Source organism: Salvelinus namaycush, chromosome 7 (genome assembly GCF_016432855.1).
Source record: "Salvelinus namaycush isolate Seneca chromosome 7, SaNama_1.0, whole genome shotgun sequence".
Lineage (NCBI taxonomy): Eukaryota > Metazoa > Chordata > Actinopteri > Salmoniformes > Salmonidae > Salvelinus > Salvelinus namaycush.
Window position 1 is genome coordinate 14,832,287 of NC_052313.1, and position 13,422 is coordinate 14,845,708.

At 40.0% G+C, this 13,422-nt stretch overlaps 1 protein-coding gene across 3 annotated transcripts in view; it reads left to right on the forward strand.

Annotated features, from left to right (window-relative positions):
• Positions 1 to 1,141: 1,141 nt before the first annotated feature.
• The window catches only part of LOC120051009 (5'-AMP-activated protein kinase subunit gamma-2-like), a 105,265-nt gene continuing 92,984 nt past the window's right edge, over positions 1,142 to 13,422 (forward strand). The window contains exon 1 of one of the 3 annotated variants that reach the window (XM_038997583.1): positions 1,142 to 1,703. In XM_038997583.1, the coding sequence (XP_038853511.1) occupies positions 1,623 to 1,703 (81 nt within the window). In that variant the 5' untranslated portion in view covers positions 1,142 to 1,622. Of the gene's footprint in view, positions 1,704 to 10,922; positions 11,039 to 13,422 lie in introns of those variants that run through there. The other 2 variants (XM_038997582.1, XM_038997584.1) reach the window with 2 other exon arrangements.

The window sequence follows — 13,422 nt, forward strand, 5'->3', positions numbered from 1 at the left end:
ACACCTATCCAACCTGGGTGTAGGTAGAGACTAAGCTAGGTATTTTTCTGGACCGAGTCATAACAGGTATTGGAAAATGACTTCTAATTTGTATCTTCATGCAATCTTCAGGCTATAATATTGTGGAATGGCAGGGAAGCGAACCCAGGTTGCTGGTGTGAAAGGCAAACACCTTATGCATCGCGCCAATTGTTATTGGGCTCATAGAGCGAGGATTCCTACACTGCTCTCTCCAAACAGTAAGCCACATCCCTGTGTGTCAACTATTCAGCCCCCTCACACATCCCGGGCCGTGCGTTCCGATGGCCAAATGGTCACCAACCCTCTTCTGACACCAATGTAGCGAACCTAGGTTGCTGGTGTGAATGGCAAACATCATACGCATCATGCCAATAGGGTTAACCCACTTTGTGGGAATTATAATGTGTCTCATATTTAGCTGAAATATTTTTTAAGTTGCCTGTTATTAAATCACAAATCACTCTAGGTATAAATCCAACAATGGGTGGATCTCAATATTAAATGTATTTTTATCCTTTCCTTCAACTAAACTGATCTGAAAACAGGTGAAAGCTAAATGAATTCCTGATAACTCGTTCCTATTCATGAATTGAGTTTGAGTTTCGAACAGGCCTGTCCGGCCAAACCAGTTAAGATGAGGAAGATGTGACAAGGAGAAGAAGCCATTTTCTACTGTTGATATTGGCCCATGTATACCAAATTATCACATCAATTGGATACCACGAAATTGGGGAGAAAAAGGTGTAAAAAAAATATATCAAGTGTAGTATTCCATTGAGACCACATGGTGGCCATATCGGAGAGGCTGGGACTTTAATTATGATGATGACTGCAGATCATAAGAGTGAACTGTAGGGCCGCCATATGTTGGCCATTGTAGAAGGATTGTGAACAGAATCAGTCTAAAGCTTATTAGCTGGTGAATATGATGGTGTACGTCAAGAAAATATAATAATTACACATTTACTCAATTATAGGTCAGTTGCTTCCTCATGCTGCTGCCACAACGTAAACACAGCCATGTGACAATTCTGAGCTGCGCGGAAAGCTTGACGCACCCACTGGCACTGGTCCCACGATGAGCCCGAGCTGGTACCAGTGGCCACTGGCCAACCAACGTACATGCGTACTTGTCTCTCCACTGTGAAGCGTGAACCCATCAAATCCTTTCTGGGAACGTCTGCATTGGCATTATAATACGACCTTCCTTGTTTCAATTGTGGATTTACTCTTGCAGTTTGTTGTCGTTTGAAATATCAGCGCGTGTCATTAGCCACCCAGAAGGGAAGGCTACATTTTATGCCAAGTGAATCGCATTCTGCGCGGTGTATTTTTTTGTCAGGTCTGATATATCCGACCTCAAGCCGATAACTTTCATCAACACACGAGTTGAGTGGAGGAGCACATTAATGCGTACAGTACACGGACCTACTTGCCATAAGGACATCTGTCAGAATCCGAATAATGTTTTTGCAGTGATTGTTTTGGTATCATTTACCACACTTCCACTGTTGCCAGTCTATCTAGCACCAGAGTAGCCAAAGTAACGCTTTTTAAAAACGATTGAATGAGTCCAGTTGTTTAGAGAATTCTAGAAAAATATGGGAAGCACAGCAAATGACTCCAAGAAGAGAGACGTGAAGACACCTAGAAAGAAGAGGACGCTTCGATTGAACATGCCCGTAAGTTTTTGTCTTCAGACATATTAATTGGGGCGAAATGATAGCCTATTTACTATTTATGTTCGCTCGTGCTCTGAAGTTGGGCATGTAGCCTACACGTGGGCGGGGTTGTGATATGTGTTTCCTTCAGTGAAAGATACTGTTGCAACATTGTTTTGTTCTCCATAGTGTTACTTTTGAATGTGTATACAATAAATCCGCGGTAAAGAATGCCTGGCTCGGAATCTGTGGCATATGTCATGCAGAAAATAGATTAACACAACACACATGCTTAGTTATCTCCATATTTATGGGGTTAGCCCAGTTGTTTGCGTTGAGATTCCTGTCTTCATGCTGAGTGTAGGTTACATTTTATGAACCATATTCAATTTATGTTAAGTCCATGACAATAAATGTACATTTTACAGCATGCACAAAGCCTTTGTTTCTTTTCAGGGCCATTATAATAATAATAATACTATTAAATCTATAGCCATCGTGACATAACTCGGTAGTAGTATACTCAAGAGGTTTTCAGAGCTTCCTCTTCGGCTGTAGGAGAGAGAATGTAACATCTGTATTCAGTTTGAGGTCAGCAGTCATCGTGAGTCATTCCAAGTCAGTATGATATCAGCTAGACCAACGGCACTGCACATATATCCTGTAATTACACGGTTTACTGCTGATGTGACCGGTGACAATAGTTAGTGGAGATACTAGGGATCATGCCTCATGATGTGAATACTAATAGGCAATCGATATCATTACTCACATATTCATGTGCACACACAGACACATACGTTTACTTATGTGGTGATATATGCTGTCATTATTGTCAGTGATATTGCTGTTATGCAAAATCCCAGCCCTTGAGAAGAGGGATGACCTTCAAATCAGTGATGTTGATGTTAAGGCAAATTCACATCATGGAACATTCTGTGATTTAGGGCCCTTCCTCATGGATCTCCAAGCTCACCATGTGTTATAAAGGAAGTGGTCACAGACAGTTTATAACCAATGACCTGCTGGGCATCCATCTGCACTCCCTCAACAAGATGGTGTTTTATTTTTGGAGGAAAAGAGCAGAAGGCCTGATTCCAAATTGACAAGGCTCTGCTCTTTCTGCCCTTGTGGCCTGCTTCTCAGTGATCTGAAATGGTTGTCCTTGTAGAACTACAGTGTAATTAATGTACAGTAGATCACTTCATCTCTACATTTTGTATACAAAGCTCTGCTGCACAAGCTTCGAACATATCTCACTTCTCTATTAACATAGAAAAATACGGGGCACCAAACCCGCTCACAGGGTTGGTTAACTCTTGAGGTCCTTTGTGTCTCTACCAACCTAAGTAAATCAGCCTTCAACTTGAATACGCCCCATGTTTAGAATAATTTACAAACCTCCTTACATCTTGAACCCCTGGTGCCAATAGGTCAGTTTAGAACACGGCTGAGGGATGAATTCACTGAGGTTTGCAAGTCTTGTGGTTGATTTATGGTGGTGTATTAGTGTTTTGGTTGATTGTGGTAGTTTATTATTGTTGTGGTTTATTGTAGTGGTTTATTAGTGTTGTGGTTGATTGTGGTGGGTTATTATCGTGGTGGGTTATTAGTGTTGTGGTAGATTGTGGTGGGTTATTAGTGTTGTGGTAGATTGTGGTGGGTTATTAGTGTTGTGGTTTATTGTGGTGGGTTATTAGTGTTGTGGTAGATTGTGGTGGGTTATTAGTGTTGTGGTAGATTGTGGTGGGTTATTAGTGTTGTGGTACATTGTGATGGGTTATTAGTGTTGTGGTACATTGTGGTGGGTTATTAGTGTTGTGGTTGATTGTGGTGGGTTATTAGTGTTGTGGTTGATTGTGGTGGGTTATTAGTGTTGTGGTAGATTGTGGTGGGTTATTTGTGTTATTACTGTATCCTGCAATTGTAATGGCTTTCTTCCTGGGATGAAGGAGTGGACCAAAATGCAGCGCAGTTAGTGTTCAACATGTTTAATATAACGAACTGTGAACACTTACAACAATACAAAACAACAAACGTGAAAACCGAGACAGTCCTATCTGGTGCAGAACACAAACACAGAGACAGGAAACAACCACCCACAATCCCCAACACAAAACAAGCCACCTATATATGATTTCAATCAGGGACAACGATTGACAGCTGCCTCTGATTGAGAACCATATTAGGCTGAACACAGAAACAGACAAACTAGACACACAACATAGAATGCCCACCCCAACTCACGCCCTGACCATACTAAACAAATACAAAAACAAGGGAAAACAGGTCAGGAACGTGACAGCAATATATTTTTTTGCTGTTTTATGGATTTATTGAACTATGTTTGAGAGTTATTTGTTCTCAGTGCACCATTGCAAATGAGACTATGGTCTCAATTGGGCTCACCTGAATAAATAATAACTTTAGTAATGGTGTACCAAGCTCACTAGAGAGCTACTAAGATGGAGGGAAGAGGGCTTTATTGGATTAGGGAAGAGAGCTTGGCTTGGAATTAATCCATATTCTTCAGCTCTTCTTCTTGTTAGGTTGTTTCTGGACAGGGCCTATATGTGCGCCAGATCACCGACCTTTGGCCATACCCTTCAGACAAGCTTGACGAGTTCTACAGGTACTTGTGATGTTTTTACCTGACGTCCAAGGACTGTCACACCTGGTAGTGATAAGGAAAAGTCATAGAATTCCATTGGTCAGGAATCTGATGCTCAATTATTATTGGTGATGACAATAGATGTTCCCACCGTTTCAATCTATTTTATCTTCCTTTGTGCCACTATGCTATTTCTATGACATGCCAAGATAAATGTACAAAACCAAATGCCCTACATTTGTGGAAACGGTAACAAGCTCTGCCCTGTTCACATAGACATGGGAAATTGTTTCCTTTTGTGTTTATCGTTGAATAACAACAAAAAACCTCCATTTGAATAGGTCTGCCTGCGTATCCCCTCTTCCATACGTGTAGGTCTACTTATAATGTCCAAATGTAGTGCAGTATGTTGACCAAACAAATGCAGGAGTGTTGATTTTGAGAAGTTACACACTGATTTGTGTGATTCACTGTTACGTTAGATTGCCTCATATTGACTCAGATGCCGTTAAGCCTGCTTGACACAAAAGACAAGGTCACTCTTGGGTTTATGTCAGTTCTATAGTGTAGGCGTAAAGAATTCCCCTCTTTCTCTATCATGTGCGATGCTGGGCAACGGGTTTTATACGTGACACCAGACATGCTTAGGAGACAGTGGATCACCATACATCCTTACAACTAGTGATAGTAATCTGATTTGTATTTTATCCATACAGCTATTTTTGAAATACCACTGGCACATACATTTAGCCTACAACATATCTGAGGTATGTTTTCTTAATTTGCAGGGGTATGCTTATGTGGTTTGTGACTGCTGGGTGGATATGGTATGGCTCGGATAGGAGGGGAAGCAGTGATGTGTCTTACAATGGAACATGTTGGCAACGTTTACTCTCTTTGTTTTCTGCTGCTGGTGATTTTAAGCTAGGAGCAGACAGAGAAAGGGTTATATTTCTTATTAATTGTGATGATAATAGTATTGATCAGGCTTTGCACAGTGCTGTTGTGTTTTTGAAGTGGAGTAGTTGTTTGGTAGGAGCATGGGTTATCTCCAATGCTGGGTTGGTCAATATTTAGGCTACTATTGACAGACTGATAATGCACGCCTTGTGAATCGGATGCAAATTTCAGGAGATGCCCATTTTACATTTTGTCTGGATAAAAATGTAGATGTGCTTTTCACCTTTTGCTCCTTCTTACATGTTTTCGTTATTCTATTGAAAGGAAAAAAACTTGTTCTAATAGAATGAATGCATGTACACATTTACTTCTCTGATCATACAATTCTCTGTCATACAGTATAAGAGTACATATCAAAAGTATGTTGAAAAATAGATACATGGCTGTATACGTACATATACGCTCCCCATGGACAATGAGTCCACAATGGACCATGGTGACAATAATCACCTCTCTTTTGTTGTATTGTGTCTTGACAATAGGCTGGTGCAGTGTTTATGGCCGTGCCTCTGTGCAAATACTTGTGTAAATTTGGAACGGTGTAATGTTGATTCTGTGTTGTTGTTGGGTTAATTTGCATTGGAAAACATTTGACTGCACAAAATACTTTAGTTTTTAAAGTATTTTTTTAAAGGGGTGTGTGACGAATCCTTTTGTAAAGAGACCTTTGAAGTTCAGGGACTCTCGCCCGACCAATCAAGCGCCCGCTGAAGTTCTCAAAGCGAGGGATGGCGTTCAATTACAATTGATAATGAATATATGTTGTACTGAAAGGCTGTAGGCTATTTTGTAATCGAAGGTTTTGTTTTCCATACCCGCTGGTATTCCTGTCAGTTCCATTTTAACCAAGACAGTGAGGTATGTATGTGTAGCAGATGACGCAGGGGGCTTATCTGCAACTTCCTCTTCTTCTGTCTGTGTGCGGAAGAGGAAATGTGTTTGTCTGTATTGATAGACTTTACGGAAAGATGGACTCGTTTTTTTTTTTTTTTCCAGATGTTAGCAATTGCGTACATGTATATTAGTTTCTCATTGTGTTTTGGAGCTATCATTTCTAGTTTGAGGTATCTTATTAACGTAATGTGCTTGAATGTATTTTTTTTTACGGGCCTGCCAACTAATTGGTAGTTTAGTCAGTTAAGGTAGCATTAATGCGTTGGTTACATGCATGATAATAGCATGTCCTTACAGGATGCAATTAAATAAGATGTCATATGGAGGAAATTGAGAACTATGGATTAGACAATTATGGACTATTTGTCTAATGGGAAATAATATTGTATGTTCTCATGTTGTAGAGGTTCAAACCAAGGTCAAGGTTGTGCCATTTATACTTAGCCTGGGGAATTCAACCTAAAATCCCAATGGAGATACATGCATCTTGTTGGAATGTTCCATTTGTCCTGGACAAAGATTCCCATGTAACTACACATCATGAGGTACAGTGATGCTATTGGGGCAAAAAAGTTACAATGTATCATATTATAGGCTCCCGAGTGGCACAGCGGTCTAAGGCACTGCATCTCAGTGCAGTACCTGGATGTGATGCAGTACCTGTATCACATCCAGCCATGATTGGGAGCCATGATTGGGATCCAGCACAATTGGCCCAGTGTCGTCCGGGTTTGGCCGGAGTAGGCCGTCATTGTAAATTAGAATTTGTTCTTAACTGACTTGCCTAGTTAATTAAAAAATGTGACCAATTTAGATATGTGTATGTCTTTCGTTTCACTAGTGTGTCAATATATATTTATGTTGGCTGTAATAGATTAGTTCAATAAATACCTTATACAGTGCAGTGGTGAGACATTTCGATAATCGACAATGCCATGTCTTAAACAATGCCTGGTTAATGCTTGTTGGGTAAAGGATACCTGCACATTAGTTGTCTGACAAAAAATAGGTCAGTAAGTGCTGAATTGTCTTGCTTTCAACAAATGCTCAGGTTTTCAGTGATAAAATATGCATTGCCATAAAAATAGATCTAGTTTTATGCATGTATGCCAGTTAAAATCATGAGTGGTCAAAGTAAGGTCAATGGGAGTGATAATAACACATGGCAGCTTTTCCTTGTGTTTAATCAAAAACAGTATTTTGGAGAATCCATCTGTGATGACATTATTGTTTCTTTGCTATGGGGTTTGGCTTGGGGGGAAAGGGGTCATCCTCTGACTACATAAAAAATGTCAGATTGGAACCAAGTCAAAATCTTCGGGTATATTCTTCTGTTCAACAGAATGCACTCTTCGAATTTGCTCATCTCCAGAACATTCAGATATAGACCTACATCCTACACAGTGTTTCACAGTTGTAAAGCCCAAAGTTATGGAAACACTGAGATGATGATACAAATTCTGCTTGAGGAACAAGTGTTGAGAAAGCTACTATAGGAGGAGCATTGGAGTCTCTGCCTGATTTTGAATTTTCCTCAGAACAACATCCGAAACAGAACAGTGGGTTCTTCATAGAATATCTGTGGACTTTGATACAGTGTGGTGTGATTGACTCAGGGTTTAAAATACTTATGAAGAATTCGAGGCGAGGTTGGTTCAGCTTAAACTGTTTGGAGGTTAAACAATCGGCGTCTATTAATAGCTTTTACCCACAATAAACAAAGGTGGCAGTTTGAACTTGAAAGGCTTGACGGACAAAATGCATTGCCCACAGCACAGTCTGTTTTTTTCTTATCAATGTCTTCCAAACTAGCAAGTGAGTTAGTATTCAAAGAAGGAGACTCTTTCTCGGAGAATGACACATCTAGGCTGGCAAATGAAAGGGTTCGTTAAAAAAACAGAGGAACTCAAAAGAATAGAGTCTGGGCATAATTGAAACCAATGATGGAATGGAGTTGAAGCAATTATTTTAAATGAAGGCATTTCCCCTTCAATAACTACAGCTCATGAACATAATGTGGGTCGTGTGTTTTTCAAAGCACTCAACCGATTTTGATTTCATCCACCAAAACTGTATGAAAGCATCCAAGTCTTCATAAGCCCTACATAGATGCTTCACAAATTATTCATAAGTACATTCATACTTTATAAAGGGTGACATAAAATTTACCAAATAGGGTTTGGCCGATTTTATATGATTAAATCCAATATCATGATATTTGACTATGACAATATATTGTGAAGTGCAAGACGAATAATCGTGATGTTCAAGACTACTATTTGAACTTTACAACTTTAGGCTGTATCAATATGTTGAAAATTAAGTCTAAATGAATTAACTAAGCTTTATTTTTTTCGCCATACTAAGATTATTTAATAAGATTGTGACAATATTACAGTAAATAAGCACAAATTGCACTGTTTGGAATTATCTAGTTATTACCGGTGCAGAATGATTATATCGGATATCACGATATTTGGAGTAGCATATCTTAGAAGAGGTCTCCCAAATATCACCCAACCCTATAAAGCCAAATGTGGCCTAACCCTATTCTCAACCTTAGTGTTGTTTCGGAGTGATATTTGTTTCGGAGTGATATCTGAAGCATTTATAGAGCCCCGACAAAAGGCTTTTTACAAAGGCTTAATTAAAAACGTATGTTTAGTTTCAAGTGGGACCATTATTTTACAGTAACTGTCATGCCTGTGAATTGTTGTTGTTCGTTCATGCCACAGATTACATTATATTGACCAGATACTCAAGTGGCAACTCTAACAATGAAAATAAATGTCTTAAAAATGGAAGGCAGTCGGGAGGAGGCAAGAACAGGTGGGACTATTCTTGCCTCTTCCTCTCTGACTGGGCGTATCAAGCATGGCCAGAGAGGAAGAGCGGGATCACTAGGCCCAAAATCTGTCGTTTCCAGCAGGTGGCTTCTTATTTCACCGAGCAAGGGGCTCACCAAGCAAGGAGTTTTTGTATGGAGGTCAATGAGAGAGTGTTGAATTTGGTTAACAAAAAATGCAATGGCTTATTTGCTACGTGTGACTTTTTTGATCAACTAGAAGTTTCGCAATGATTAGATTGTTACCAGTGGACTGATATAAGTAGGACACGTGTTGTGCCTGTTGTTCACACGTGTATCTGCCGTCTCATTGGCTAAAATGGTCCCACTTGATCTTGCCTCCTCCATATTGCCTTCCATTTTTGAATACATGTATTTTCATTGTTAGAGCTGCCAATAGAGTATCTGGTCAATATAATGGATAATCTGTGGCATGAAAGAACAATAAGAATCTGTTGATGATTGACAGACACTGCTCCTCCTACCTCTGTAACCGTGCATTCCTCATAATGAAAAGCTCACCTCTCAAATTGAAGAGAGACATCACAACATGGAAACGCTGACTCCAAATAGAAGCCCCATAGCTTGAATGTGATCTGCGCCTCCACATAATTATTGCCATTACTCAATGCAAGCATTGCAATTTTGATATTCGAGGTGTGTTTGTTATTTTTTTCTAGACATAGCCCATTACTTGCACCAACTTTTCATGATATAATGTGTGAATTCTATAGTTTAATTTTGAATTAAAAAAGCATGGGGTCGTTGCCCATAGTGTTCCTGTTGTTCAAGCGTCCCCAAGCTTCACAGCCGAAACAGTTCGGAAGAGTTTGTGCATATATTATGATTACATTTTGTTAGTTTTTGTTAGTTCTGGACTTCAATTATGATTTTTTTCGGCTGTTCGGGCACACTGCGTTTTTTATAGAGGCAAGCCGAAGTTCAGAGCCGAAGTCTACGCCCCTTCGTCTGTGATTGGTCAGCAGTAGGGATTCTTCAATAAAGTCATTACCGAGAGACGACTCGTTTTCATGCTAATTTTTTCTTTAAGAAATACTGCACCAAACATCTTAGTGTACTCAGTAAAAACGTCAAGATTAATGATAGATTTCTTGAGTTATTTTAAATTAATTCTGACTATTCTGAAGAAATGTATACTGGCTACAGTGTTTCAAAATGGACAGACAGTACTATTGCCGCTTTTTTTCTCGTTTTTCAAGCGGAGTTTTTTTTAAGGGAGCATGTGAGCACACTCGTTCGGTTCAGCCGAACAGAAGCATGCCGACGCCTTAACAACAGCCACACTATACGATAAAGTCTCAACATTTCTGTCAGAGCCTACGACTCCACGCAGTGGTACTTAATCAGCAGATCTACACCCTGTCACGATGAACGAGCCAAGACGTCCGACAATTGTTTTCAGACCTAAGAATTTGCCCACAATGTAAAATTTGTCTGGGACTGCAAAATCAAGGCATTAGACGGTTACAATTATACAGTCTGCGGGCCTTAGCCAGTTATCCATTAGCCGAGTCATCCAACTACACTCAACCATAGAGAAGAGTAGGACAGAGGAACAGGGATTGATGGAGGAGGGGGGGATGAGGAGGACTAAGATCCTTTATCTCTCTCCCCTATGAGGTTCATCAAATAGGATTTGTAAGTGCTTGAGGCAGCACTTTTGTTGACTATCTCATTACAGCATAGCTAAATACTCATTATGCAACACTGGACTAGCCTTGCGCTCAGGGAAAGGCTACTGTTTAGGCAGCTAGACTTTGAGTTGTGATTTTTAGAGCTCAAACAGATTAGCATCACTGGCGATTGGTTTTTCTCTCGATACTGAAAGGCAGGTTTTTTTTTCCAGACTCTGCTTTTCAAGGCTGGAGGAGGAAGGTCAAAGTGAGCTCCGATCTTGGGGGAAGGAAGTTTTTCTCCACTTGCCATTCTCCTCTTGCCTGCACGTAGATAAGAACAGGCAGTGGTTCAGAAACATATGCACGGCAGAGGGGATTTTGCTGGTTGTTCTGCACTTTGGGAGTAAAGGTAAATTAAAAAGTGTATGAGTGTTGGACTGGAGTTGGGTTTGTGTTCTAAACTGAAGACATGCGAAGAGGAGATGGTGATTGGAATGAGAAGAGAAATCAAAGTCCTGTGGGGAATATTTGTTACAAGGTTCTATTTGTTACTTTTTGCTCAGAATATGTAGTAGCTGGATCCACTGTAGTAGCTGGATCCAATGATGCAATTTCCCATTTTCCATTCATTTCAATACGTATAATTGTTTCTCCCACTATGTTGTAAACCAGGGGTGGGGAAGATTGCCCTACAAGGGCAGGATTAAGTGCAGGCTTTTGTTCCAACAAAACAGTAACACAGCTGATCCCAGGATCTACAGATGGAAATATTTACAGAAATGTTGATTGATGTACATTGTCAATTTTACATGACACTTTTCTAATCAATGTCTTGGTTAAAGACTGATTAGTTGATTAGTAGAAGTGGAATGAAAACACAAACACACTGATTCCCAGGGTATTTCATTTTTTTTTAAGTTGCATTATCTACAATCGTTTAATTGTGAAGGTATTTTTAAATAAGCATGTGATACAATGTGCAGAATAATCAAATCCGGACTAAGAACTATGTTAATGCATTTATTATCAGTGTGTAGACTTTTAGGAAAACTCAGTGCACAGTATACAATTCAAGCCTTTCCCGGATTTCATTTGGCATTCAGCGGAGTGGTCGAACTTGGAATTGTATCTTGGGCTGTCCTATTTCTGTTTTAAGAGTGTGTACTGTAGACCACAGACAACAAGAGGGGGTCTGGCACAGGCATCAAGGTTCAACTGACAAACACTGTCTCTAGATTTGAGATAAAGATGAGGTTGGATCTTGAATGAGTGCAAGGTCAACCAATCTGGACCAGCTGGGAACAGCATGTCGTGTGGTTAAGATCGCCTGGTCCCGAGTCTGTTTGTGCTGTATTGCAAACTGTTTATGGCCCTGGACCACTCTGGCAAGACAGCACAAATAGATCTGTGATCAGGGTTAAGATGCACACACTCCAAATATGGTACAGTGGCCTTGTGTGTGTGTGTGTGATACACATTTTCATTTGTTTAATTTTGGATGGACTTCTTAGCAGAGATACTTAAAAAAAATATATGGTTAGAGAGGGGGCAAAGAGGGGGGGATTGGAGTAAGAATGAGACAGAAGTGAACAGTAGGATGACAGAGGATGTTTCCCAATATGTTGAATTGATTCAATTCCTCATTATCCTTTCTGTAATAACCACTAATAGATTAAAGTACCTAGTTGATTTCATATTTTTATTTCCTTTTTAGCCCTTTCCTCATGCCAACTAGGGTAAGAAACGATTAAAGACTTTTAAGATTTGGCCAGAGAGCCACTAGCGCTGAAGTTCATCTTTATGGCCGTGATGTCACCGACACTGTCACGTTCCTGACCTGTTTTCCTTGTTTTTGTATGTGTTTAGTTGGTCAGGACGTGAGCTGGGTGGGTAGTCTATGTTATGTGTTTCTATGTGGGGTTAAATGTGTTGCCTGATATGGTTCTCAATTAGGGGCAGGTGTTTGACGTTTCCTCTGATTGAGAACCATATTAAGGTAGGCTGTTCTCACTGTTTGTTTGTGGGTGATTGTTCCTGTGTCTGTGTATGTCGCACCACACGGGTCTGTTTCGTTTTCGTTCGTGTATGTGTTCGTTCCTGTTAGTGCGTTATGTTCTCTAGTTCAGGTTTGTTCACATCGTTTATTGTTTTGTAGTTATTCAAGTGTTCTTCGTGTTCGTCGTCTTGTTTAAATAAATTTCATCATGTATTCCACCTACGCTGCATTTTGGTCCGATCCTTCTCGCCTCTCCTCATCCGAGGAGGAGGAAGAAATAGACGAACGTTACAGACACTAACGATCTGTAGGATTTATGAGGTCATCATTCATTTGTGGCTGTCATCATTGATGCAATTGGGTAAGGGGCTGGCATTTGTGCACATGGTTGGTTCACTCAAGATTGGACCTGTCAGTCAGTTGTCATCGGCAACAAGGAGGGATTTGTATTTAGGAAAGATTTGTTCTCCTGACACAATTCTAACCATTGAGTGGTAAGAATGTTTCTCAAGTCCTACAGTGCATTCGGAAAGTGCTCAGACCCCTTGACTTTTTCCACATTTTGTTATATTACAGCCTTATTCTAAAATTGATTAAATTGTTTTCTCCCTCCTCATTAATCTACACACAATACCACATAATAACAAAGCAAAAACAGGTTTAGACATTTTTGCAAATGTATTACGAATAAAAAACGGAAATATCACATTTACAGAAGTATTCAGACCCTTTACTCAGTACTTTGTTGAAGCAGAACTTTGTTGAATCCTCTCAAGCTCTGTCAGGTTGGATGGGGA